We start from the raw sequence: 27,668 nt of genomic DNA, 5'->3' as shown, positions 1-27,668 counted from the left end.
GGTCATTCACTAGGTGAATACAGAGAGATTTTATACCGATAATGAGTTAAAACAGGTGCCATTAATAAAGGTAATGAGTGAAGCCTCGTTAGACCTCGTTAGAAGAAGTTAGACCTCTTTGACAGCCTGAAATCTTGCTTGTTTGTAGGTGACCAAATACTTATTTTCCACCATGATTTGCAAACAAATTCTTTAAAAATCAAACAATGTGGTTTTCTGTTTTTTTTTTCCACATTCTGTCTCTTATGGTTGAGGTTTACCCATGTTGACAATTACAGGCCTCTCTAATCTTTTCAAGTAGGAGAACTTGCACCATTGGTGGTTGACTAAATACTTATTTGCCCGACTGTATATGGTTGTCAAATTCTTTGAAACCCAGTTCTTTTGACAAAGTCAGATTTGTAGATTAATATAAACAATTGGCGCCAACGGCGACTAAAACCTGGCTGGTCATCTTTGGAGCCCACTTCAAATTCCATCATTTTATTGCAATTACGGTCTTTGTTACCTGCTGGTCGATGCCAACCGCATCAAGTCCGTGATACATGATGTTCACCCAACCATCTTTGGAGGCCAGCACAAACAAGGACATCAGAGCCTTTCGTAGGACATAAAACAAACAAACAAAAAAATAGCTTCATTTGAGAACCCCATTAGACTAAAGGCCGAGTTATGCTTCTGTGGCAGACCTACGCTGTCAAGGCAGACCCGATTTACGACCCTCTGCTGTAGCCTGACGTGCACCTCCACAGAATTCTGACTGGGTGTCACGTCAACGCGTGGTAGCCTGATGAAAATAGACTGTGATTGGTCCGTTCAGACTGTTGTTCCCGGTTCAGGGCGATATCACCGCCTTTTTCAAATGTTGAGCTACACGCAAAAATGGACCAAGCCGACGAGAGTATCATCGAAGAGGTCCGCAAGTACAACAACCTCTAAAATGTCTCATCAAGCGATTATAAAAACTGCCAAATGGCAAGCAATTCGTGGAAAGAGATTGCTGAAAATACGGGAACTCAACCTCAGAGACAAATATGGGTGTGTTCGGAAGTGAATGGCCACACGAAGTGGTGAAAAGTCGGCCAAAAACTGCCAGCTTTTTACCACTTTATGTCGTATATTTGGTTGGTGCACTTTATCATTTATTGTGTACATATGTTTGCTGTGAGTCTCTGACTTGTTTACATTTTACACTTCAAGTATATGAAGAATAAAGCACAGGTTTGGTTTCAAAAGAGTTTTTTTGATGTTTAATTTTCAACTACAGACAGTTCACACACTTGATACATAATCACTGATTGAGAGTGCCTCGGTGGTTTTATGTTAACGTGTTTACCATCAAGGCTTCCAATGCAGTTTGGGAAGTTCCATAGCTGCCAGAAATCTGCTATGGCTTCCCACTGGCTGGTTGTAGGACACGGCAAAGAAATCAGACAAAATGCTGGACTAAGCAGCTTGCTGGCTTCTACCCGATGCTAGAATTCGTAAACTGCCAATCTCTGTGCGGCATCAACAGTCGGCCAGACAACCTTCGCAACCATCTTCTGTGTCGCCTACGCCTCAACATTTGTATTGTAATAGCTCCGAATGGGGGAAGAAGGAGACCAGTCAATGATGGCTTTCCCCACTTTATTGTGGCAACAATGAAATAAAAAAATAACAAAATAATAACAGGCTGCCGCAACATGCGACGGCTAACCTTCGCATTCTCCCGTTCTTTCCACTTGCTTCACGCTACGTCACCGCTACCCCGCCTCGTAAAGGACCCGCGTTAGTTACGGACTTTACAGTGTGGTCAACATTTGTTGTTCAATGTTGATGATCTCCGTTGGCATTGTTGTGTAACCGCAAGAAAACTAGAGGAAGTCGACAAGAGTCCCCCAACACAGTACAAACACAATGCCGTACCCCTCTAGTGGCTTGGCGATGTACTGGACTGTCTCAGGAAATTAGAATACACAATATTCTAATTTTTTGAGACAGTCCTGTGTATATATACAGGACTGTCTCAGGAAATTAGAATACACAATATTCTAATTTCCTGACTGTCTCAGGAAATTAGAATACACAATATTCTAATTTCCTGACTGTCTCAGGAAATTAGAATATTGTGTATTCTAATTTCCTGAGACAGTCCTGTATATATACACAGGACTGTCTCAAAAAATTAGAATATTGTGTATTCTAATTTCCTGAGACAGTCCAGTATTACAGAGCAACACGTTCCCTTGCCGCAGAACTATCGAATGTTCATTGACGACGTAGGGTCTACATCGTGGCGACACCGTCACCGCAATGCAGAAGCATAACTCAGGCTTGAGTGGACAATGACAATTGGACTGTTGTAGTTGGAATCAATGTGTCAGTCACTTTCTACCTGGCCAAGATTGTCAAAGTTGTATTTGTGGTGCACCCATCTGTAGTTGGCGGCCAGGCAGTTGGACTTGTTGGTAATGTTCTTCACATCAAGACCCACGCAGTAGTAGAACTTGCCTTTGAACAACTGCCTCACACACAGAGAGAAATATCTCCATCAAGGCACTTGTTGTTCTGATATGCTTTTCTGAAGTGCTTCCATAATTAGAACCCAATGCAACTCCAGTGCACAGATAAAAGGCTCTGATAGCACAAGTTGTTGACAGCCTGCTTTTCCCTCTTGAGGAAAATTGTCATTCAAAAATGTTGCATGATGGGGATGCTGAGAACAATATAAAAGTTTAGAAGCGTGTTTTGGAAGAAACCAATCTTTGCATTGATAAAACCAAAATATGAAAATACATATTTTTATAGGGTTAAAATTACACTCAACAATGTAGACAAATGTACAGACCAAACACAACACCAACGTTAAGATGAAAGTATCTAGCTCTAGTACCACACACATCTACACTAATCCAAACAATAAAACTAAACTTAAAACCTTTCCCCCAAAACCTCAACTTGCAAAATACCCCTACGCCACTCAAGCCTAAGCTCATATATTGGATAAAGATTTTATAGTATTATATGATTGAGTTTGGAGAGTTAATAGACTTCCTAGATTCTGAAGAGTAGAGAGAGTTTGAGAGCAAGAGCAAGCATGCGTAACAGTTACTTGCTCCCGATGTGCATGTAAGTTAGAACCTTACTCTCTGGAATTTTTTTATGCCTGTTCTTTAAAGACAGCGGTTTGTGCATTCAACTCTCAACCCAGGGGTGAAGAAGTTAGGGAAGAAGAACTCTAAAATAAAGTAGTAAAAAAACTCACTCAAAAAAAGAGGCAGGATAGGGCGAAAGTAACACACAGGATGTGATACTTACAGCGTTATGATGCAACAAGGACCAAACTGAAACACAGAGCTTAAATACACAGACATGACTCTAAAAATACACACAAAAAAATAACTAATGGCCTGTGATCTTTAATAGAAACTGCTGCCATATATAACAGAAATATAAAAACATAAAAAAAACAAAATTACCGAATTTTTCGGACTATAAGTCGCGTTTTTTTTTTTTTTTTTTTTTATAAATAGTTTGGCTGGGGGTGCGACTTATACTCAGGAGTGACTTATGTGTGAAATTATTAACACACGATATCATTTCACATGTTATTTTGGTGTTTTGGAGTGACACTGATGGTTTGGTAAACTTGTTAGCATGTTCTTTATGCTATAGTTATCTGAATAACTCTTAATAGCTATGGCCATGTTCGCGTTCTGTCTTTGGCAATGTGTGTTGAATTGTATTATTGACTTTTTTATATTGAAATGCATGCTTTTAGTTTGTGGCGCTTTCCCGCCCACGTGAGGGCGCACTCGCACTTGTTTACGTGAAGAAGACCGCTCACACGCCAGAAGAAGATCGACAGCTACGCAGCTTGAGTGAGTGGGCGAGTTAGCGAGAGAGAAACATGGCTGTGAACCTATGTTCATTGTTTATTCTGGTAAAATATCTGTACAGAGGCAACGCCTGTGTGTATCATCTTTTCTGTTGTTGTTGTGTGTTTTCCACCCGCGATCGGACACTTAAAGCCAGTTGTGTAGTTGTTTGAACGATGCGCTAATGCTAGCGATGCTAACCGTTTGTGTCATTGCTGGAACAGCACCTAATCATCATTGATGCGAACCTGTTTGGTTTCGAGGATGAAATTGATTCCGCAAATTATACGGACGTCAAGCATCGTCATTTGGGAGTTTAGCTCGCTGTATAGCCAGGACCGAGCCGTAGCATCCTGGTGAGGACAGTATATTTGCATTTCGTTGTTAATGCATTGTATACTTACTCATGTTGTCCTCTATTGTATTTTTATTAGGGCTGTCAAACAATTAAAATTTTAGTTAATTACAGCTTAAAAATTAATCAATTGGAATTAAACGCAATTCAAACCATCTATAAAATATGCCTTCTTTTTCTGTAAATTATTGTTGGAATGGGAAGATAAGACAAAAGACGGATATATACATTCAACATACGGTACATAAGTACTGCATTTGTTTACTATAATAATAAATCAACAAGCTAGCATTAACATTATTAACATTCTCTTAAAGCGATCCATGGATAGAAAGACTTGTAGTTCTTAAAAGATAAATGTTAGTACAAGTTATAGAAATTTTATATTAAAACCCCTCTTAATGTTTTTGTTTTATTAAAATTTGTAAAATTTTCAATCAAAAAATAAACTAGTAGCTCGCCATTGTTGATGTCAATAATTACACCATACTCACTCATTGTAAAATAAAATCATTTGGACCCAAGTGCCAGCAGAGGGCGCCAAACACAAAAAAGTAACAAGCGGACATTACACTGCTGTCATTTTAATCTGAGCGGGACATGTGCGTTAATTGCGTCAAATATTTTAATGTGATTAATAAAAAAAAATAATTACCACCTGTTAACGCCATCATTTTGACAGCCCTAATTTTTATATTAAATTGCCTTTCAAGATGACAGATCTGTTCTATGTGTTGGATTCTATCAAGTAAATGTCCCCCAAAATGCGACTTATACTCCGGTGCGACTTATATATGTTTTTTTTCTCTTCGTTGGGCATTTTATGGCTGGTGCGACTTATACTCAGGTGCGACTTGTAGTCGGAAAAATACGGTATGTATTATAATACTCTTTATAAGCAATATACAATTTCTTGAGTTTAGTGTGTTTAATGAAATCAAAGAAATTTTAAGTGGCCCTAGCATACTGCAATTCTTTTCATAACCTGACCCGTGATGCTAGCCCTTGAACATATTAAGCCAACTTTTATCCAACCCTAAGATTAACCCATTTAAGATTGCTGTTTACCTGAACTCCAAGAATTCCAAAGATGATGAAAAAGGCACAGCAAATAAGGACAATATTGCCAATGGGTTTAAGAGAGGTAATGAGAGTCTCAACCACCAGCTTTAGACCCGGAGCTCTGCTGATGACTCTACCAGAGGAGAGTGAAAAATACAGTTAAGATTTTAAAAACTGAAGTCTTGTTGCAGCTGTAGATCAAAATCTCCCAGCCCACCTGAGAGGACGCAATGTACGCAGTAACCTAAGGACGCGGAGCACGCCAAGGATTTTAGCGCCACCTGCCATGGAAACTACGATGTCGATAAGCGATACAAAGACCAAGAAGCCATCCAGAATGTTCCAGCTACTCCGCAAGTAGGCTGTCTCGCCCAGATAAAGGCCCATCGACACCACCTGTGAAGACAAAGAGTGTAAAAAAGATAAGAAAAATTTGTCCTTTCATAATGCTTCATTTACAACCAGCATGTTGGTTGGGTTGGACAACCAACAAATTTGGCAAACATTGTAAAGATATACAAAAGAACTTATTGCATGTTTCAACCACGAAATGCGGGCTTTTATCTATTTGATTTCACTTCTCAAATTCATTCTGAACAATACAATTGTCCCAAAAACAGATTCATGACATGCTGTGCCAGATGCAACAAACACTCCTCATTTCATAGTAGGCACAGTTCTTTTTGTCCCATCTTTTTTTGCCAGGATCATGCAGACATCCAGGCCATGTTACAAATGCTTCAACATTTAGCCCTGATGACAAAGGCAAGGAATATGAATATCCAAGGGAAGAATACGGGTATCCCGACGGGTGGGATGAATACTGTGACAGGGGAAAATGTTGGGGGGAAAAAAACAAGGTTGGAAGATAAAGGTGTTTGTTAGATGTTTTGAAGGAGCGTCATTTGACACCTGCCAGCACTCGCTTGCTTAAAAACTGTCACGCGGAACACAATGCTGCCTGCTTTCTCGAGGAGAGACAAAGAGAATTGTGGAGAAAGATGGGTAATTCTGTCCTGAGGTTTTCAGGAGAACAGAGACTTTTTTTTTTTTTTTTTTTGCATTCATGTTGGAAATCTAGCAACACAGCCATATGTTCTAAAAAAAAAAAAAAAGATACAAAAATAAAATGTCCAGTTCAGTGACCATTAAAACAGTTTACTTTGGCTTACAGATGTGTTAAAACATGTAAAAGTCTCCAGCATTCCTCATTGCTATTTCCTTTCTTTTTAACTTGGACAAAAAGAAAATCACAAACAAATATGATGGAGATTTTTATTTACTTTCTCTTGATGAACTTTTGCCTTCAAAGGGAGTTAAATGTGGTCCCACTGTTTGTAATTAAAAGCCTGTGGTCAATGTTGCACGGATCAGTTTTCACTGCGTCTGCGTGTGTGTTGGTTTTTATGAGAAAAATAGTTGATATCATGTGCATATACTATAGCTAATGGACCCAAAAATGGAAAGGTAGGTCACAAATTGGACAAGGAAAAGTAGGTATGGATAACAGATAGGTGTAGGAGGGGGAAAATGGCGTATAGTGAAGTAGAAAGATATATAGAATAGAAATCCAGACTGGTTGGAAAAATACTTAGATATTCTGGTAGGAACAGTAGGTTGGCAGTTCGGAAAACTAGGCGGGTCAGTAGAAAGGTAAGCAAGGAAAATGGATGGATGTATTAGAAAAAAACTAGGAAGGTAAAAGAAAGGGAGAATAGTTAATTGGGAATAAAACTGGTATATTCTAAACGATTATCAATTAAGCCCCCTTAGGCTTGTTTGAGATTTAGGACTAAATAAATAAACTTGAATTGATTATGAGGTATTTTGGAATAAACAAGGAGTAAACAGGTATTTACGTAGGCAGATACCTGTTGATTATTCATACTTATTATTCATACATCTTATTCATGATTCTTCAAAAATAAATAAGTGAACCCTCTGCATAAGGAGACTTAAAGAGCAATTGAAACCGATTTTTAACAAACAATTTAAGTCAAGTGTGTGCCCAATCACTGATGAGTGGTTTAAAGCTGGCCTGCACACTATAAAACAAACACCTTGTAAGAATTGTTTTGATGAGAAGCATTGTCTGATGTGCATCATGGCTCGCTAAAAAGCTGCCAGAAGACCTGCGATCAAGGATTGTTGATTTGTATAAAGCTGGGAAAGGATACAAAACCATCTCTAAAAGTCTGGATGTTCATCAATCGACAGTCAGGGAAGTTGTCTACAAATGCAGATCACTGGCACAGTCCAATATCTCTGTGCACACGTCAACTATATGTAAAACTAGGGTTGTTCTGATCATGTTTTTTTGCTCCCGATCCGATCCCGATCGTTTTAGTTTGAGTATCTACCGATCCCGATATTTCCCGATCCGATTGCTTTTTTTTTGCTACCGATTCAATTCCAATCATTCCCGATAATTTTTCCCGATCATATGCATTTTGGCAATGCATTAAGAAAAAAATGAATAAAACTCGGACAAATATATACATTCAACATACAGTACATAAGTACTGTATTTGTTTATTATGACAAAAAATCCTCAAGATGGCATTTACATTATTAACATTCTTTCTGTGAGAGGGATTTACGGATAGAAAGACTTTGTATATTGTGACTAAATATTGCCATCTAGTGTATTTGTTGAGCTTTTAGTAAATGATACTGTAGCAATGCCCCAATGCATGATGGGAAGTGGAACCATGACTGTGCGTAGTGCTACCAATTGATATATCTTCTCTGCGTTGGGAAATAAAATAAGGTGTTAAGAAAAAGATCAATTGCTACCTTGCTTCCCCACATTGCTTCCCATGATATTTCTAATCATAGGGAGAGGGTTAGCAAGGCTTTAGCCAATTAAAAACGCCTCCAAAGGCTGCCAATATTCACCCTACGCATCTTGCGCTGCCTTATATCTGTCTATATAGGTAAAATGGAGCCTTTACAGATTGAGCACGACAATGCGTGAGTGGGTCATGCAACGCATGCATTAATTGCGTTAAATATTTTAACGTGATACATTTTATAAAGAACTTACTACTGCCGTTATCGGGATAAATTTGATAACCCTACCTTAAGCCTAAACTAAAGACTCAGGATGAGTGTAACATATTATGTCAGTAACGTTAAATACAATTAGAAAACAATTTAATAAAAAAAAATAATATATATATATATATACATATATATTAAAAAAAGGCATGGCCAATATTTTTTTGCCGATTCCGATACTTTGAAAATGACGTGATCAGACCCGATCGATCGGGTCATCTCTATGTAAAACTATACCCAAGAATGGTGTTCATGGGAGGACTTCACAGAGGAAGCCACTGCTGTCTAAAAAGACATTATTGCTCGTTTAATAGTCGTAAAAAGGCACTTGGACACTCCACAGAAGTTTTGGCAAAATATTTTGTGGACTCATGAAACCAAAATTAAATTGTTTGGGAGTAACACACGACGTCATGTGTAGAGGAAAAATGGAACAGCTCACCAACATCAACAGCTCATCCCCACCGTGCAGCATGGTGGAAGGAGCATCATGATTTGAGGCTGTTTTGCTACCTCAGGGCCTGGACAACTTGCAATCATTAATGGAAGAATGAATTCAAAAGTTTATCTGGATGTTTTGCAGGAAAACCTGAGGCTTCCTGTCAGACAGTTGAAGTTAAAAAGAGGATGGAAGCTGCAACAAGACAATGATCCAAAACACAGAAGTAAATGAACTTCAGAATAGTTTCAGAAGAGCAAATACTCGTTCTGGAGTGGCCAAGTCAAACTCCATACTTGAACCCTATTGAGATGCTATGGCATGACCTAAAGACAGCGATTCATGCCAGCAATCCCAGGAATCTGACTGAACTACAGAAGTTTTGTAGAGAAGATTGGGGCAAAGATTTTGCCTGGTACACCAGACTCACCGCTGTTCCAGCTATTGAGACCACCATTCAGCGGATACAATTTCCAGGGCGGAGCAAGCCACAGCAAACAGACAGAGGAGTGGACCAATCAGCGACGGGCAGACGTGACGTTAGTAAAACGACGAGGGCAGGACGAGGGACTTGCGTGCGGAAGTAAACATACGAGGAGAGCGGAGTTTATTCAACATGGCTAGCGCGAGACAGACTGTTGTCAATGACTCGTGTCGATGTGTTTTTGGTAATTTAAAACTGATTTTACCATGGATTGGAACATATTCTCGGCTCTCCTGTTCACCATCTGTGTTGTTGTGGAGACAACTTTCGACGCGCAAGAGTGACGTTGCTCGTTAAGAACACGTCACGCAAATAAACGAATCTGATTTGTCGATTGATTTTGTACCTGCTCGAGAGGCCGTTAATGGGCTGGTTCCCAGACTTCTCTGGGACAGGGAGAACAGTCTGGCAGTGCCAGGCAAACAAAGATTAGTCCTGATCAATGTACCTGATTGATCTGCAGCTACAGGAAGCGTCTGGTTCAGGTTATTGCTACCAAAGGGGTGGGACACACAAAATATTAAACGTGACGGTTCACTTACTTATTTTTTTTCCCCCTTCTGTCATTGTTTGCATACTATCCACATCAAAATATGAAAACCTGAAAATGTCCGGGTGGTTTTAGTTAAAGCAGACACTGTTTTTTCATCAGTATGATTTTGACAAAGATCAGATCACATTTGATGGTGATATTATACAGAAATGTGAGAAATTCTAAGAGGTTCGGATACTTTTTCATACCACTGTAAATTCATTAGGGTACATTTCATTTTCTGCTTTTTGTATTCTAAATACACACTAACATTGTTACACCATACATTCAGTCCCTGGCTGGAGTCAATGTACTGATCCATCAGACTAATTGACATTCTGGTTAAGGCAGTGGATTTACAAGACCTCTTCAGCTCCTGTTATGAGGGTTTGCCTGCCCCAGTGGCCTAATGGACAAGGCACTGGCCTCCTAAGGGCTACTCTGACCAGTCCACCCCTATTTGGTCCAATGAGATTACACTCAGACAAACACGATCAGATAAAATGAGGGTTGACAGTGGGTGCTGGATTTTTTTCTGATGAAATACCTCACCAATCTGGTGTCTTACGCGGTGGAAAACACAGACAAGGCTGAAAAAGCAGTTTCTGCTCTTGCACCCCTCTGTAAAATAAAACTGTATTTTAAGCCAAAAGAACTGTTGTGTTTGGTACAACAATATGTCTATATGCTGCCATAGCAGTTTCATGGCGCATGAAGCCGCCAAAATATTTTTAATTTTTCCGTTTTACCCTGGAGACCCCCGTTTACAGACACAATGCAACCGCTTTATTTTCAACATAGCCATAAAAATATGGTAAGTAATTATATTTTTCAAAATGTCTATCATTTTTAGCTTACAATCATTAATCAATGTCTAATATTTAGTTAAAAACAAAAACAAAAAAAAAAGACAAAAAGTTATTCACTCGCATATTTTAAACTTTTAAACAAAGTATGTCACAATGAAAAAAATCGTGTCTGTAAATAGGTCACGGATATCTACCTCATTACTATCGCTTATTGTATTTTTTTTTTTTTTCTTTTGTTACTGTCGCATTTCATTCATGTATTTTTTTTTTTTCTTTCTTTTGTTACTGTCGCATTTTCCCCTATATTTTAGATGATAAATAATCGAACCAAACAAATAAAAATTGAAAAAAAAAAGTTTAAAGGGTAAATTTTTTAATCTACCCTAATCTTGACCACTCCTTGATGTCTGCAATTTCTGCATCACGACCCTTGTTTTATTACCGTGTTTAACCCATAAAATCCCCCAAAAGTCCGGCTGTGGCCATTCACAGCTGTGTCTTAATTATGCTCTCACCTCGAATTAGGGTTTAGGGCAGGGGTCCCCAAACTACGGCCCGCGGGACGGATATGTCCCGCCTGCACATTTGGTCAGGCCCCCTTAACAAACATACATAAATAAATATATATATATATATATATATATATATATATATATACATATATATATATATATATATATATATATATATATATATACTATTTTCCCAATAGTGTTATTTAATTCCGAGCGGTTTTCTGTGAAGTACCCAGAGAGGGTTATTTGGTTATTATCTATTTAATTAATAGTTTTATTATTATATTACATTACATTACATTACATTATATTATATTATATTATATTATATTAACTTTTGTTCCGTGAAGAATCCAGAAAGGGTTATTTGATTGTGGTTTTCTGAAAAACAATACATTTTTACATGTAGGCACGCCTGCAATTGTCACACCTTTTCTGTTACAAACTGACCCCGGCCCCTCATCAGAGAAGGGAAAAGTTATGTGGCCCTCACAGGAAAAAGTTTGGGGACCCCTGGTTTAGGGATTTTAAAATGCCCTCCTGCTCAAAAATTTTCTTCCCCCAGACAATAAAGATTTTAAGCTTTTCAATGATGTATCACACATGCATCTACAACTATTTTGAAATTTGGCCAAAATTTAGGTCTAGCGGAACTTCAAGTCACCTGAGTGTTTCCGCCATATACTGTATATCTACAATGTGTATATATATGTACACTCACCGGCCACTTTGTTAGGTACACCATGCTAGTAACGGGTTGGACCCCCTTTTGCCTTCAGAACTGCTTCAATTCTTCGTGGCATTGATTCAACAAGGTGCTGGAAGCATTCCTCAGAGAGTTTGGTCCATATTGACATGATGGCATCACGCAGTTGGTGCAGATTTGTCGGATGCACATCCATGATGCGAATCTCCCGTTCCACCACATCCGAAAGATGCTCTATTGGATTGAGATCTGGTGACTGTGGAGGCCATTTGAGTACAGTGAACTCATTGTCATGTTCAAGAAACCAGTCTGAGATGATTCCAGCTTTATGACATGGCGCATTATCCTGCTGAAAGTAGCCATCAGAAGTTGGGTACATTGTGGTTATAAAGGAATGGACAGGGTCAGCAACAAGACTCAGGTAGGCTGTGGCGTTCCAACGATGCTCAATTGGTACCAAGGGGCCCAAAGAGTGCCAAGAAAATATTCCCCACACCATTACACCACCACCACCAGCCTGAACCGTTGATACAAGGCAGGATTGATCCATGGTTTCATGTTGTTGACGCCAAATTCTGACCCTACCATCCGAATGTCGCAGCAGAAATCGAGACTCATCAGACCAGGCAACGTTTTTCCAATCTTCTACTGTCCAAATTCGATGAGCTTGTGCAAATTATAACCTCAGTTTCCTGTTTTCTTAGCTGAAAGGAGTGGCACCCGGCGTGGTCTTCTGCTGCTGTAGCCCATCTGCCTCAAAGTTCGACATACTGTGCGTTCAGAGATGCTCTTCTCCCTACCTTGGTTTTAACGGGTGGTTATCTGAGTCACGGTTGTCTTTCTATCAGCTCGAACCAGTCCGGCCATTCTCCTCTGACCTCTGGCATCAACAAAGCAGTTCCGCCCACAGAACTGCCGCTCACTGGATATTTTTTCTTTTTCGGACCATTCTCTGTAAACCCTAGAGATGGTTGTGCGTGAAAATCCCAGTAGATCAGCAGTTTCTGAAATACTCAGACCAGCCCTTCTGGCACCAACAACCATGCCACGTTCAAAGTCACTCAAATCACCTTTCTTCCCAGTACTGATGCTCGGTTTGAACTGCAGGAGATTTTCTTCAACCACTGGTGTCAAACCGATTCCAGAAAGGGCCGAGTGGGTGCAGGTTTGCTTTCCAACCAATGAAGAGGACACCTTTTCACCAATCAGATCTTTTACATGTGCTATCAGTTAAACTTTGTCAGGTGCTGCTTGTTTCAGTAGGAAGTTCATTGGTTAAACTCTCTGCACGGTATCGGTTGGAACAAAATCTAGCACCCACTTGCCCCTTTCTGGAATCGGTTTGACACCTGTGTCTTAAACCATGTCTACATGCCTAAATGCACTGAGTTGCCGCAATGAGATTGGCTGATTAGAAATTAACTGTTAACGAGCAGTTGGACAGGTGTACCTAATAAAGTGGCCTGTGAGTGTATATTTCCTACTGCAACTGTTTGAACAAACCACAGCCTCTACTACCCTTGAAAGCTGCCAACACCCTTGTTGTGTTACAAATTGGAGGCACTATAATAGGACAATCTCAAAGGGGAAAAGATTAGAGAATTGCAATCAAAAGGGGAAAAAACTGAAACATGCTACAAACCCAGTGAACTCTGCTTCAACCCTCTCATGATGAACATGTATTTTAAAATGGAGTTAACACCAATGAAAGGGGGCTCATGATATGGATGAATAATAGATAATACTGTAGTTCCTGGACATCGGCTCAGTAGATTAAAGAATGCTTGTGTAGATGGGATGTCCACAAGTAACAGGAAGAGCTAAATGCCTTCTGAGAATGGAGAGCTTGCTAATTAATCACTATCTAGCTTCATTATCTAACCAGTAATGGGCGGGCATTGAGGTAAAAGCTTGGATGTGGAGCTATGTTTCGTAGAAAATGAATCTAGGTTTCTTACCTTAAGGGTCATCTCGGCCACAAAGATGGCAGTAAAGACATAATTGGAAATGGTGAGGAGAAGCCTTTCCTGGAATAGAGAGAGGAAAGGGAAAAAGAGGGAAAAAGGGTACATAGCCAGGGAATACAGTCGGTGTTTTAGTATTGTAGATAGCTACATACTGTAGTTGAATGTGGAAAGGTTGCGTGAAAAAGCGAAGGGAGATACAGAAAGTAGATTGCATAAATAGTTACAGGTTCAAAAAGTACAAAAGAATGAAATAGGTTGGAATAAATACAGTAGGTAGGACAATTATATCGGTAGGTCGGTTGGCAGATTGGTCAGTAGGCAGGCACACAGGCAGGTAGGTAGCTAGGTTGTCAGTTGGGAAGGTAGGTAGTTAATAAAATAGAGAAATGGGTAGGAAACCTGGTGGTGAATAATAATAGAATAATCTTCATCTGATACACACAAATACTATACTATACCAAGTGGTACTTAATAGCTGATATTAATAAAATAAAATGTTACCAGGCTGCCTTGGATCCTGGGCCTCTCCAGAGCCACCGTGATGCAATTGAGAAAGATGAAGACCAGGACCACGTAGTCAAAGAGCTTGTGAGCAATGATGGACTTGCAAAGTGCCCTGAACCTGGCAGAGGAAAATCACCAGGAGACCATGTAAGATTTGTTCTTTTTAATAACGTGAAAGACTGTATCTGAGGGAATTCCAGCATAAATCATTCTGTACAGACTACAACCTGCATATTTTGTGCCTCACTTCACCAGCTATCACTGAAAGATGATTGAAATAGCTTCAAAGCCTGCTGGGGAGAGTCTTACATTAAATGTTCCAACAATCACCGTTAATCAGCGTGAAAACTACGTTGCGGGATTTTCTTTGCGAAGTATTTGTATCTCGTTGATATACAACTAAATTGTGGCAATATTTCTACTGTTTCCTGTTTTGAGTAATGCATCAACTCATAAGTCATAACCCAATGGGTCATAATTGGAGCAAATTGTATTGTAATTTGTTTTGAAATCGAAGGTAAACATATTGTATGTATTGATTATATTTGCCAAAATTGCAAATCATTTTGCGAGTGGTGTATAATGAGTCAAACCTAGGGCAAATGATAAAAATACGTGAATGCATGGTGAAATATTTAAGTCCAATCACGAAACAGTATATTTTAGAATGGGTATGATGTGATTTGATTTCCCACAGTTATGATGCAATACCGGCCCGATACAATGGATGCTACAAATTACTAAAATTACAATTTACAATATTATCTATTTTGCTCCGAAAGGAGTAAATAAGAATGTATCACTTCATTTGTTTGTATTGTTGTACTGTTTTGAAATTGGAATCAAGCTATTATCATATCATAATGAAAATACTGGTCACTGAAATGGGATTTAATTAAAGTGAATTATGGTACAATGCATTGTATTTAGGTTAAATAAAGCATATTTGATTGTTTGACATTGTAATTAGGATGAATTACATTACATCACAATTAGAGTGATTTATATTTTATTTCTAGTAAAAAACATTTCAAGTCATCACGAGAGTGATTCATTATGAATGATATACATGGAGTTTTGATGAATCAACTTGTGTTGAACTACTGTTGGAGCAGATTTTATCAAATATCAGCAATCTGACTGCATCACATTGAATTTCATTGTAAATAGAATAAACATACAATAAATTTTACTTCTACCTCAATTATAAAGCTATATGATAAGTTGAACTCCAATATTTTCATATTATTCAATCCTCTCCAAACCATAACCTCTTTAACAGAGTAAATAACAACAAAAAGGAACAAATGATTCCTTTCTGAAAGGGAAACACAGTGCAGGTGTGTAGTGAGATAGCGAGAGAGCGCCTACGCCTGTCAGGCCAGGCCTGGGTGACTTGTAAGCACTTTGAATAAAGCCAATCCCACTTAGTCGCACCGGCCCACCAGTGACAATTTACGTGTCTATGCATGCTAAGCAGCTCCCATTGCGACCTTCAAGCCTCCAGGATTGTGTTATGTATCATGCACAAAAGTAATACTTTTGTACAAAACTGACTTTTTTGTTACTGTGAATGTAATTTCAATAGTATCAACAGAAACTGATTACACATTCATACTCTTTATGGGTACAGAACAGTATACGGAACACATTTGAATATAAGTGCTGAAAATGTGTAAAGACTAAACAATTAGTGCAGAATTACTGTGATATAGAATTAAAAAAATGAATAATGTCCTGAGTTAGCTGCTAAATGAGGTGCCCAAAGAAATGAGTTGACCCTACCTCACTCTATCGGGACTGAGCGGTGTCCTTTTTACAGTGGCTTTTTGGCACACTTGTAACTTCCTTATTCATAATAATCTGGCCTGTTTACCACTACAGTGTGTAGTTAACCATCAACTACTGTATATGCCCAACTCGCCGAGAAAAAAAAAAAAAAATCTTCCCTTTAATGTTTATGTGTGATTTGGGCAGTGTGTGTACAATGCTGACGAGTATGGAGTAAGATAGGTTCATTCAGGGCAAGCAGATGGCAAGAAGCCTGCCTCTCTTAGTCCATGATCATTGTTCAGCAGGAGCGGGGAGGGTGCAGAGCCATTGAAAGTAGCCGTACTTGACAGACAGGTCAGCTTCAGCGGACATTCTTACACAGTCCTTGTCCCATTTTTTTTCACAGAATTTTGAAGCTTTATTTCATCTTCTTCATAATATTTTAAATTCTGGAAGGCTTGTCTACAATAATCTTGTGCCTGCTGTGTCAAATTTATAAGACATATTTTTTGGTCACTTTACAGGGTCTTAATTATTATTAACCACAAGTTCTATAGCACTCTACCTTTTATTATTAACACTAGTGATTTTATTTTCTTTCATTTCAGACTAATTTGTGAAGAGTGCACTAACTCATCAATGGCAATGCACTGGTTTCTAGTATCAGTTGTTCCACTTGCTCAGAATTCTCGCCAGTGGTAGATGTTGATGGATGTCCTACGCCTTCTACATGTGTCCTGTTTTTCCAGACACTTTTGAAATTTTCAATCCATTCATACACAGTTTTTTCAGTAGTGCACTATTTCCATACTATATTAGAAAACCTCCAGTGACTATCAGCCTCTAATGTACCTTCTGACCATAAAATTTAGATAATTTTACACTGATCATCACTCGTGCAATTTGCTAGGGGAGTGGCCATTTTTATCCACTTAAAACAATAGTTGTAAAAATGTAGGGAACAAATAGTGATTGTGTCTACATGTTGAACTAACTGACTGAACCAACCACAATTCTTTCCCCTCCAGACTTGCATCGCCACTCGTTTTCCCCTAGATATTATATTGAGCCTCAGCAGACATTCCCTGAGATATCAGATCATTTGTTTACCTTTTGTTATTTTTATGTTTTGGTACACTTCTCATACATAGATAGACATCTAATGTAAGCGCATAAATGCCAAAGATTCTATAATACCGTGGAATTATTGCACATGCACTGCTTGACAGATGGGACCTGCCAGCAAGCCAAAACACAGCTCAGCTCCTGCCTGGATGTCCTTAAGTGGTCATCGAGCGAGGCCTACGTGGGCGTTCCCGACGGCGGGAAAAAACAAAAGCGCAGACAATCACTTGAGTCAATATCTTTCTGCGAACGGGAAGAAATTCTTCAGGCAGTGCAGAGTTGGGGTTTTGAAAAGCCATTTGCACAGGCATGACATAGCCAAAGGGTCCTTTATTGATGGGCTAATGCTTGTTTTCAAGGCCATGCTCCAGTCGATCCATACAGACCTTGTCCCACTCAGTCCATACCTGTTTATTGAGACTTAGATGTTTTTTTAAAGACGTGGTTAGGGTTTCAAAAAAGGTTTTGGACAAACAAGGGTTTCTTTTTCCATTTTCAAACATTTTTGTAAAGGCTCAAGGAAGCCACAAGGGCAGTGCTAAAGAGCCATGGGTTTTAGGGGAACTACGTTATCATACCCCACCACTGACAATAAATTTGCGATCTGATATGATTTGATTGGGGAGTATTGACGTGATGTGGTGAACTGTAATTGTATTTTTACTTAGGGCCCGGGGACCTTTGACCTCTGCTCAAATATCTATGTTTAAAGTGCATTACAACCAAGAGACAATCACTTCTGTGGCAAGATGACATAGTTTCATCAAGGTTTGGCAATTGGCATTTTTTTGTGCTTTACCCACCCTGACCTTGTGGTGAGATTGATCATTAACCTGTACCTTGATACTTAATGTCTGACACTTACATGGCCAATATCAAGTATTTTGGTGCTTATAAAGGGGTTCTTGCACTGTTTTAAAAGACAAATTTAATGCTATTTAACACATTTTTAAGATCTTAAAAATATAATTTAATGCCAAAACATGTCGCAACAATTTCTGATGAAGAAAAGAACTTAATTTTATTTCACTGCAACTGGTGTTTTTCTCCTCTCATGTGTGACTCGACAACTTTGACCCCCATTGTCCCTAATGAAAACGTCTTTTTGCAGACTTTGCACTAGGGGTGGGAACCTCTGGGTACCTCACGATAGATTTGCGATACAAATCTCGTGATAATGCTGATCTCACGATATAGCAATACAACAATTAAAAGGAAATCATTCTAGGATATTCTACAAAACAACTAATAAACAGAAAAACAAGCTATTTTCCTCCTTCTGCTGTTTGTCATGAGTTTATCACTAGTAGACGTCCAACCTTTTTTAAGTAGGAGGCATCCTTCCCACTTCATACAGGTTGGACGTCTATGGCTATCAATGGCAGCCAATGCCAGGCAACGAGTAAATTTTGGGTCATTTGACATCAATTCCTTTTGATTTTTGGTCAATTCTTTTTCCTGTTGAGGCATTTGCGGGTCACTTTCTGTTGATTTTGCGTTAATGAGAAGGAAGTGACTCACAAATGTCCCCAAATGAATAGGCAGTGAGTCAGAATAAACAGGAAGTCACCTGTATATGCCCTAAAATGAACAGCAAGTGACCTGCAAATGCCCACAAAAGACTGACTGTGATATAGTTTCAGTGCCATTGACAGCATTATACGTCCAATCCAGTCAAAATGAATTGGATGTCTAGCGCCGTCAATGGCAGCCAGTGAGCTAAACCTATTGTAATGGAAGATTTTGGTAGCAACCCTGGCATTAAACACATCTTCTGGAAATTTAATACCTACTGAAAATTTCCATTAAAATTAGGACAATTTAAGACCTTGATTATCCGGATTTTAAATTTAAAGGGTACCACAGATAGAAAGACATGTAGTTCTTAAAAGATAAATGCTATAATATTTTGATATTAAAACTCCTCTCAATGTTTTCGTTGTAATAAAATTTGTGAAATTATTTTAACAATTAGGCTGCCATTGGTATTGACGTCACAGAGCGGTGACGTCACATGGGTACGCTGCCAAACTTCCACAGTGTCACTCTTTAAATACATAAACATGTCACAAGTTCTGCCCTCCCAATTTGAACCTGAGTGGAACATTAACGGGAAGGACAGCAAACTCAAAATGAACAGGAAAGACGGGATGAGACAATTAGCGTTCATGTGTCAAGTTCGCTCGTGACAGCACTGTTTGATGTCAAAAACTGTTTGCAGATCTTCACGGTAAACTATTGTTTGATCCAGCTTATTCAGTATTATTATGGAGATAGTTAGCATCCAGAGCTGTTGTGTCCTTTTCATATGATGAAGGTACAGTGGGGCAAATAAGTATTTAGTCAACCACCAATTGTGCAAGTTCTCCTACTTGAAAAGATTAGAGAGGCCTGTAATTGTCAACATGGGTAAACCTCAACCAGGAGAGACAGAATGTGGAAAAAAAAACAGAAAACCACATTGTTTGATTTTTAAAGAATTTATTTGCAATTCATCGTGGAAAATAAGTATTTGGTCACCTACAAACAAGCAAGATTTTTGGCTGTCAAAGAGGTCTAACTTCTTCTAATGAGGTCTAACGAGGCTCCACTCCTTACCTGTATTAATGGCACCTGTTTTAACTCATTATCGGTATAAAAGACATCTGTCCATAACCTCAGTCAGTCACACTCCAAACTCCACTATGGCCAAGACCCAAGAGCTGTTGAAGGACACCACAGACAAAATTGTAGACCTGCACCAGGCTGGGAAGACTGAATCTGCAATAGGTAAAACACTTGGTGTAAAGAAATCAACTGTGGGAGTAATTATTAGAAAATGGAAGACATACAAGACCACTGATAATCTCCCTCGATCTGTGGCTCCATGCAAGATCTCACCCCGTGGCGTCAAATTGATAACACGAACCGTAAGTAAAAATCCCATAACCACATGGGGGGACCTAGTGAATGACCTACAGAGAGCTGGGACCACAGTAACAAAGGCTACTATCAGTAAGACAATGAGCTGCCAGCAATTCAAATCCTGCACTGCCAGACGTGTCCCCCTGCTGAAGCCAGTACACGTGCAGGCCCGTCTGCGGTTCGCTAGAGAGCGTTTGGATGATCCAGATGAGGACTGGGAGAATGTGTTATGGTCAGATGAAACCAAAATAGAAGTTTTGGTAGAAACACAGGTTTTCGTGTTAGGAGGAGAAAGAATACTGAATTGCATCCGAAGAACACCATACCCACTGTGAAGCATGGGGGTGGAAACACCATGCTTTGGGGCTGTTTTTCTGCAAAGGGACCAGGACGACTGATCTGTGTAAAGGAAAGAATGAATGGGGCCATGTATCGAGAGATTTTGAGTAAAAATCTCCTTCCATCAGCAAGCGCATTGAAGATGAGACACGGCTGGGTCTTTCAGCATGACAATGATCCCAAACACACAGCCAGGGTAACAAAGGAGTGGCTTCGTAAGAACCATTTCAAGGTTCTGAAATGTGGCCTAGGCAGTCTCCAGATCTCAACCCCATAGAAAATCTGTGGCGGGAGTTGAAAGTTGCCCAACGACAACCCCAAAACATCACTGCTCTAGAGGAGATCTGCATGGAGGAATTGGTCATAATACCAGCAACAGTGTGTGAAAAGCTTGTGAAGAGTTACAGAAAACGTTTGGCCTTCGTTATTACCAACAAAGGGTACATGACAAAGTATTGAGATGAACTTTTGGTATTGACCAAATACTTGTTTTCCACCACGATTTGCAAATCAATTCTTTAAAAATCAAACAATGCAATTTTCTGTTTTTTTTTTTCCACATTCTGTCTCTCATGTTTGAGGTTTACCCATGTTGACAATTAGAGGCCTCTGTAATATTTTCGAGTGGGAGAACTTGCACAGTTAGTGGTTGACTAAATACTTATTTGCCCCACTGTATACAGTGAAACACAGCAGTTTATACTTCTGATAGCCCGTGCATAACAGCACACAAAAACGTTGATGCAGCTTGCCTCTACCGAGAAGTCTAGGGGCTCAGTGACCGAGCGAATGGTGCCTTACCTTATATTTGTCACATGAAAGCAGATGTCCAGATCATTGATCATCCTGCCTGTGTTCTCAGATTTATCAGACTTAATCAGATGTATCTCCCAAAACTTGCTTTCCGGTGAATAAGCCACACAGAAAATGGATAAATGTATTAAACTCAGTTTGATTGCTGGGGATTCGTATCATTTTCTGCCCAACAGATTATATTGACGCCTTTTTTTGCACAATGAGAGCTAAAAGGCTGAGAAAGGCGAGTGGACACAGGCGTTCAGATTCGTAGCTCAGACCGCGCCGTTTATTGGCATACGTTTCGGCATCTACTTCATAACATGTCATAACATAATTATCATATTGTGAAAATACAAAAAAAAATATATTCATATCTCCCAAAAAATAATGTTCACAAAAGGAAAAGTGCTTCAATCTGTATCAATTAGACCCTATTCTCACACAGTTAAACAACAATACAAAGAGAACAAGCATTCACAAATTCACAATCCAAATAGATATGCAAAATACACATAAAACTTACTCAGACTTTGGTCAAACTCTATTTAAACATTTTAGCAACTCGTTTAGCTCAACAAACACATTGGATGGCAATATTTAGTCACAATATACAAACTATGATGCTGGGAGCCATTATCAGGAGTCTTGTATGTTGTGAAGACAACACACAAAATGAACATAAGGCACAATTGACCCACCGTAAAAAGGAAACTACTGTGTCAGTGAAGGGACAAAACACTTGCCTGGCACGGCCAGACTGTTCTCCCTGTATTTTTCAAACACTGTGAGAATAGTCTGGGACCCACCTCCTGAATGGCCTCTTGTGCCAAACGAAATCCTCTGTCCAATCAGATATGATTTTTTTTGTGACGTGTTCTTAACGAGCAACGTCACTCTTGCGCGTCGTAAGTCGTCTCCACAACAACACAGAAGGCAAACGGGAGAGTCGAGAATATGTTCCAATCCGTGGTAAAATCAGTTTTAAATGACCAAAAACACATCGACACAAGTCATTGACAACAGTCTGTCTCGCGCTAGCCATGTTAAATGAACTTCTAGCTCTAGAGTTGTCGCTTTACCAACGTCACGTCTGCCCGTCGCTGATTGGTCCACTCCGCTGTCTGTTTGCTGTGGTTTTCTCCGCCCTGGGAATTTGATCCGCAGCAAGGTCGCCAGACTGAATCGCTGGAACAGTGGTGAGTCTCGAGTTCCAGGCTAACAAATCACACTCTTTGGCTTGGTCTGTAATTGAATTAAAACTCGCCATTGACACCTTGTGGTGTATTTAAATCACTACCATTTATAGTTAAAGAGTGACACTGTGGAAGTACGGCAGCGTACCCATGTGACGTCAGCACCTGCGATGTCAACAACAATGGCGTGCAGCTAGTTAAAATAATTTTACAATTTTTATCAAAACGTAAACATTGAGCGGGGTTTTAATATCAAATTATTATAACTCGTACTAACATTTATCTTTTTAGAACTACGTGTCTTTCTATCCATGGTACCCTTTAAGACATTTCAAGACTTTTTAAGGACCTGCTGGAAACCTGTTATTAGTTTATGTAAGAGGGACAAACAAACAAGAAGACTGATCTAGAAGATAACAGAAGTTCAGGGAAACTCACTCACTTGTTTTGAGGTGAAAAGAGGTAGACTGACCAGTCCTCTCTGCTTTCACACCAGTCCGGCTTGTACACCTCAATCATCTTTTGCATGCGGAAACAAACACTCTGTATAGAAGATGAAGCAGAAAAAGTAAATTTTACTTCCTCCATTGAGCGAAAACTACTTTTTATACAGATGTTAAGAGTATTGGGGTGGATTAATGATCTAATTAAGTGGAAGAGGCCCAAAGAGGTTTCCTGCATTTTCAACAACACAGCGCTGAGTTTATTGTTCTGTACTTTATTTAGCATTACATAAAGTAACATTATATGACAATAGTTTTGCAGTTGGATTTCAAGCCTGGATGAGTGTTTCATGACTTGCTGTAGGTTTTCAATAGAGTTTGGAGTTTCATATTGGGCTTTTAAATCAGGATAACAGGTTAATGTTAGAGTTTCAAACCTGAATTGGGGGGTAAACATCGTTAGGGTTCCAAATCAAAGTTAATGTTTCAATTTAGCATTTAGGACAACGTGCAGATTTTAGTTAAGAGTTTCATAGTGAGGTAGTAGAGTCTGGGTTCAGAGTTTTAAAGCAGGGTTAAGGTTTCAATTTTGTTTTAAGACAGGGTTTGTGTTTAGAATTAGGTTTCAAGTCTGGGTTAATGTTTTAAACCAGGTTTGGGTTTTCAAAGCAGGGTTAACCACTCACATAATCCGTTTCTTCATCCAGGTCTGCTCGCTCCTTGCGTGCATTGACTTGTGGGAAAACATCAACCATCAGTCGGCTATGGGGTGCCTTGCCGTTGCAGTCCCGGTGGTCTGTTCCGACACCGCTCTCTGTGCCAGAACCCCCTGCAAAAGACCCCCTGCTTCTCTTCCCGTACTCCACTTTTGCATTGGTGGCAGGAGGGAAGACTCCCTGCCCCACTGCCTGGATGAGCTCCGGTAACTCCAGTGACAGCGCCCGGCGGTCCCTCCTGGAGAGGAAAATTCCGGCCGGGGGAGGACCCTGAGTTGTTGCGGGATGTTGAGGATGCAGGGACCGGGAGAGGAGAGACTCCTGTTCTGCAGGGTGGGGGCATGTGTAACGAGTGTGGGTGCTGTGTAAACGGAGGCTTCCCCCTACCAGAGGGGCCCCGCCAAAGCCGTAGTTCCTCCGGCCCAGACTGTTGGAGCTGGACCTTGAGATAATGTGAGAATCAACAAATGAGCTATTGATCCAATTATATTTCATTAAGCTTTTCATTTGCAAGCTTATTAGAGGCACCAAATGTTTCCAATAATCAAGCAATTATGAGGGTATTTAAAATTCATGAAGAAACCTAATCGGGTAATTGTCGTTTCTCACCTGCGGCTCCACACAGATTGAGGATGGAATGGGCGCCCCCAGTTGTGATAATTGGAAGTGCGACCGTGACGCTAAAACAAAAGGAAATTATATTTCAAGCTGGTATGGATACTCATTCATTCATCTACTGTGTGACTTAACCTCACGAGCATACAATTAAATAAGATGTTTATACTATCATCAAATGTACTATATTGATCGGATATGGATCAAGCTTTTGCAGAATCTTGATCAGATCTGGCAAAATACAATTTTAAAATGGAAGACATTTGAATTCATTTCAACATCAACAAGGAACTTTGGATAAGTTAGTTTGGCTTTTTTGCTAGCCTTGTTTTCAAGAAAAAATTGTATCCTTGACAAGGGATCTTCATTAGAACAAACAATATAGCATGTTGATCATGTTGTTGTATTATCCTTAAATGTTGTATAATCACGCTACTTTATATTCATGGATCATGCTTTGTCCAATGTCACAACTTTGCTGAAATCGACTCCGAGGCAGCTGCCCAGCACTGCTTACAGTCTAAGGCTTAAACTCTAAGCATTAGACAGTGGGTGGCTGAGATAAACAGCCGATTGAACGCCTATACTGAAAAAGGTGCGTTCATACTCTGGTTCTTCTTTTTTCAGGATTACTGTAGTAAGTCAGTCAAGGGTCATCATCAGAGAATATTTTCCATATTAAGCAAGATATATGATAAGGAAATGAGGTCTGTCTTCCCCAGCGAATCATTCATTTATGAAAGAACCAAAAATATAATAAAGAATACCTCGCCATTTGAAATACGCGCCCTCAATGCTGTGCCATTTAAAAAGGCAAAAACCCGGCAAGTGTCATCCCTATTTTTTCAAATATATATGTTTTATTTCTGTGGAATAGAAGACAGCCATGTTTGTCTCAGCATGTGTAATCCTCTCAGCATGATGGACCTAATTATATGTTTTCCCCTCTACCAAGACGTAATCCTGAGCCGCTCCCGTACGTTGGAATAAAAAAAAATCCATGTAGACGTCGCTATGGAAACAGTAATGAAGTGTGCAACAAGAGAAGTTAAGTCCCGTGTGTGTGTTAAAGTGTGTTTTAGACACCGCATATTGCCGTCAGGATAATTTGTTCCACACTGTACGCCACAACCCACAGGCGAAAACTAATATGACAACATGAACAATTCAGTGCTATTGCTGAGACATGTTTTCTCTTTCCTAACTTCTGTTGACAAAAAGCAATATTTTTTTAATTTAGACCGAGATATGTGATGACACGAGAGATGTCATGGAGTTGTTATAGGGGCACTACACCAAGAACATTGAAAATTACAACAATATCACCTTTTTTCCATGAACGATTTACTAAAACACATAATATAATATAACAGCATTTTTGCAGAGATCTTTGCAGCACAATGAGTAAGATTATATTCTATTGTGTGTAGTTATTATACTAACCAGATGCATGCGGGTGATTGGTTACCACAAAAATGCTTACTTGTGCTGTAAACTGTGGTACTTTTTATTGATGTACCGACCGATTTTTGCACCCAAGTCCGAGTCACCTGATTTTGAAATTCTGCCGATACAAAGTCCCGATCCGTTAAACAAAAAAAGTTTTTAAAATATTTTTTTTATGTGATCAAAAGTACCAAACATGTTAGAGTACTCTACTGTTTACAGGACTTCCTCTTCCACTTTTTGCAGAAGTGTTGCAGAGTATAAAGCATATATATTTTTGTTTCTTTTGACAATGCCATTGTATTACTGGATTATTTTGTCAATTTTTTTAGCTGTTAAAAAAAAATAAAACAAAAACAAACAAAAAAATTCTAAATTAAGAACCTGAACTTTTTCACCCGATTCCTATCCTCTGAAAAATGACCCGGTCTGGCCGATTTCCGATCACGTGATTGGCTCTGGGACATCCCTGGTACTGGTAAAATGTACAGTAGGATGCTAAAATGTTGAATGTAAAAAGTAGTTAATAAACTAACTTGACTCCGATTAATCTACAACTACAGTATTCATCTAATTGTGTGGTTACTTGAGTAATATTTTCTATTGAACTTTGTTAAATCGCCATACTGCTTCCTTTTTTGCACTTTTATTAAATATAAACCTATTCGCTATTTCTGGTTTCTGGGTATGTGATTGATATCCACATAAACAGCTTGCCGTTCATCACAAAGAGAAGAAGGAAATAAATAATCAGAATGGATGCTGAATTTTCAGTTTTCTTATAGCATTTACTTTGTATTGAACAAAATGAAACTTTATCACCTTGATTTAAGAAGTTTTTTGATCTTCCAGAATACCATTAAATGTTACTGTCCATGCTTTCGCTTAGGTTGTCTTGCATGTAGCAAACTTGTCTTCACTAAGACACTGAATTTGTCATTCGTTTATTCAATCAAATCTGTCAATTAATCAACACTATTTGGTCGCAATTACGTACTTTAATTGCTTTTAATGCGAAATGAAAATGGAATATTAATTTTCAGCATTTGCACAGCAAACAATAATGGTTGTGTTTGAATTCCAATTTTTTACAATTTGATGAAACAGATGATTAGAGCAGTCTCCTAACACCATGCGGCGTAGTGCCTGTCAACAGCTCATTGATTATATCAGCATTGTTCGGGTAATTATGCAACGTGCTATCCTGCTAACAAGTTGATAATTTTCTTATTTGACTTAATTAGATGGCGGGATTGGTCTCATGCATCTTCATGCAAACATCATCCATTAATGTCTGACCTTCAGCGTGCCTCAAACATGGACAAATAACCGACGCAGTGATTAAAAATCAAGAATGTGCTGTTCGTCACAATGCACAATGAACGTTTCAATCAATCCACCAAGTGTCAGATGAGGTCTAATCATTATGAACAGCTGCTCTCTTGATTGACTATCATATTTATTTATTCATAATTCACTAGCAAGTTTGGAAAGAGATCCAGTGATTGATATTGGTTGATTTTGTGATCCGTGCATCATTTGCATTGGAATTAACTTTTGAACCAAATATAACAAAGAGATACATGTTACCACCTTCTTTTTCAAGGATGATATTTCCAATTGTATAAACAATACAGTGGTACCTGTACATACAAAGTTAATTCGTTCCAGGACTTTGTTTGTAAGTCGAAATGGTCGTATGTCGAGCAGGATTTCCCCATGGGAATACATTATATAATTCCATTAATTCGATCCATAGTCCAAAAACCTACACTAAACCCTTAATAAATACTGTTGGTACTATCACAAAAGGCAATTACAGATAGCAAAACAAATAAATTATAAATAAAAATTGGAATAATATGATAATCATTCCTGTAATAATGTAACGAATCAGGTTCTAATGTGGCGGACGTTTTTTGCTGTACCTGAATGCACCGGTTTCACTTTCAATGTTTTATTTGAGAACACCGTCAAGTTTGGCGGTCAGGAGGCGTTTTGTGTGGGATAAGTTATGAAATAA

The 27,668-nt window shown here is 39.0% G+C and overlaps 1 protein-coding gene across 5 annotated transcripts in view; it reads right to left on the bottom strand.

Moving 5' to 3' along the window:
- The window catches only part of LOC130920906 (voltage-dependent T-type calcium channel subunit alpha-1I-like), a 150,677-nt gene that overhangs the window by 40,696 nt on the left and 82,313 nt on the right, over window positions 1-27,668 (bottom strand). For all 5 annotated transcript variants that reach the window (XM_057844438.1, XM_057844440.1, XM_057844441.1 and 2 more), the window contains 9 exons: window positions 24,194-24,264; window positions 23,555-24,026; window positions 22,868-22,968; window positions 14,291-14,411; window positions 13,781-13,849; window positions 5,495-5,673; window positions 5,284-5,410; window positions 2,378-2,503; window positions 509-598 (listed from right to left, as the gene is read on the bottom strand). In XM_057844438.1, coding sequence (XP_057700421.1) covers window positions 509-598; window positions 2,378-2,503; window positions 5,284-5,410; window positions 5,495-5,673; window positions 13,781-13,849; window positions 14,291-14,411; window positions 22,868-22,968; window positions 23,555-24,026; window positions 24,194-24,264 — 1,356 coding nt within the window. The remainder of the gene's footprint in view (window positions 1-508; window positions 599-2,377; window positions 2,504-5,283; window positions 5,411-5,494; window positions 5,674-13,780; window positions 13,850-14,290; window positions 14,412-22,867; window positions 22,969-23,554; window positions 24,027-24,193; window positions 24,265-27,668) is intronic.

Source organism: Corythoichthys intestinalis, chromosome 8 (assembly GCF_030265065.1).
Source record: "Corythoichthys intestinalis isolate RoL2023-P3 chromosome 8, ASM3026506v1, whole genome shotgun sequence".
NCBI classification, from domain to species: Eukaryota; Metazoa; Chordata; class Actinopteri; order Syngnathiformes; family Syngnathidae; genus Corythoichthys; species Corythoichthys intestinalis.
This window is presented reverse-complemented; position numbering and strand designations above follow the sequence as displayed.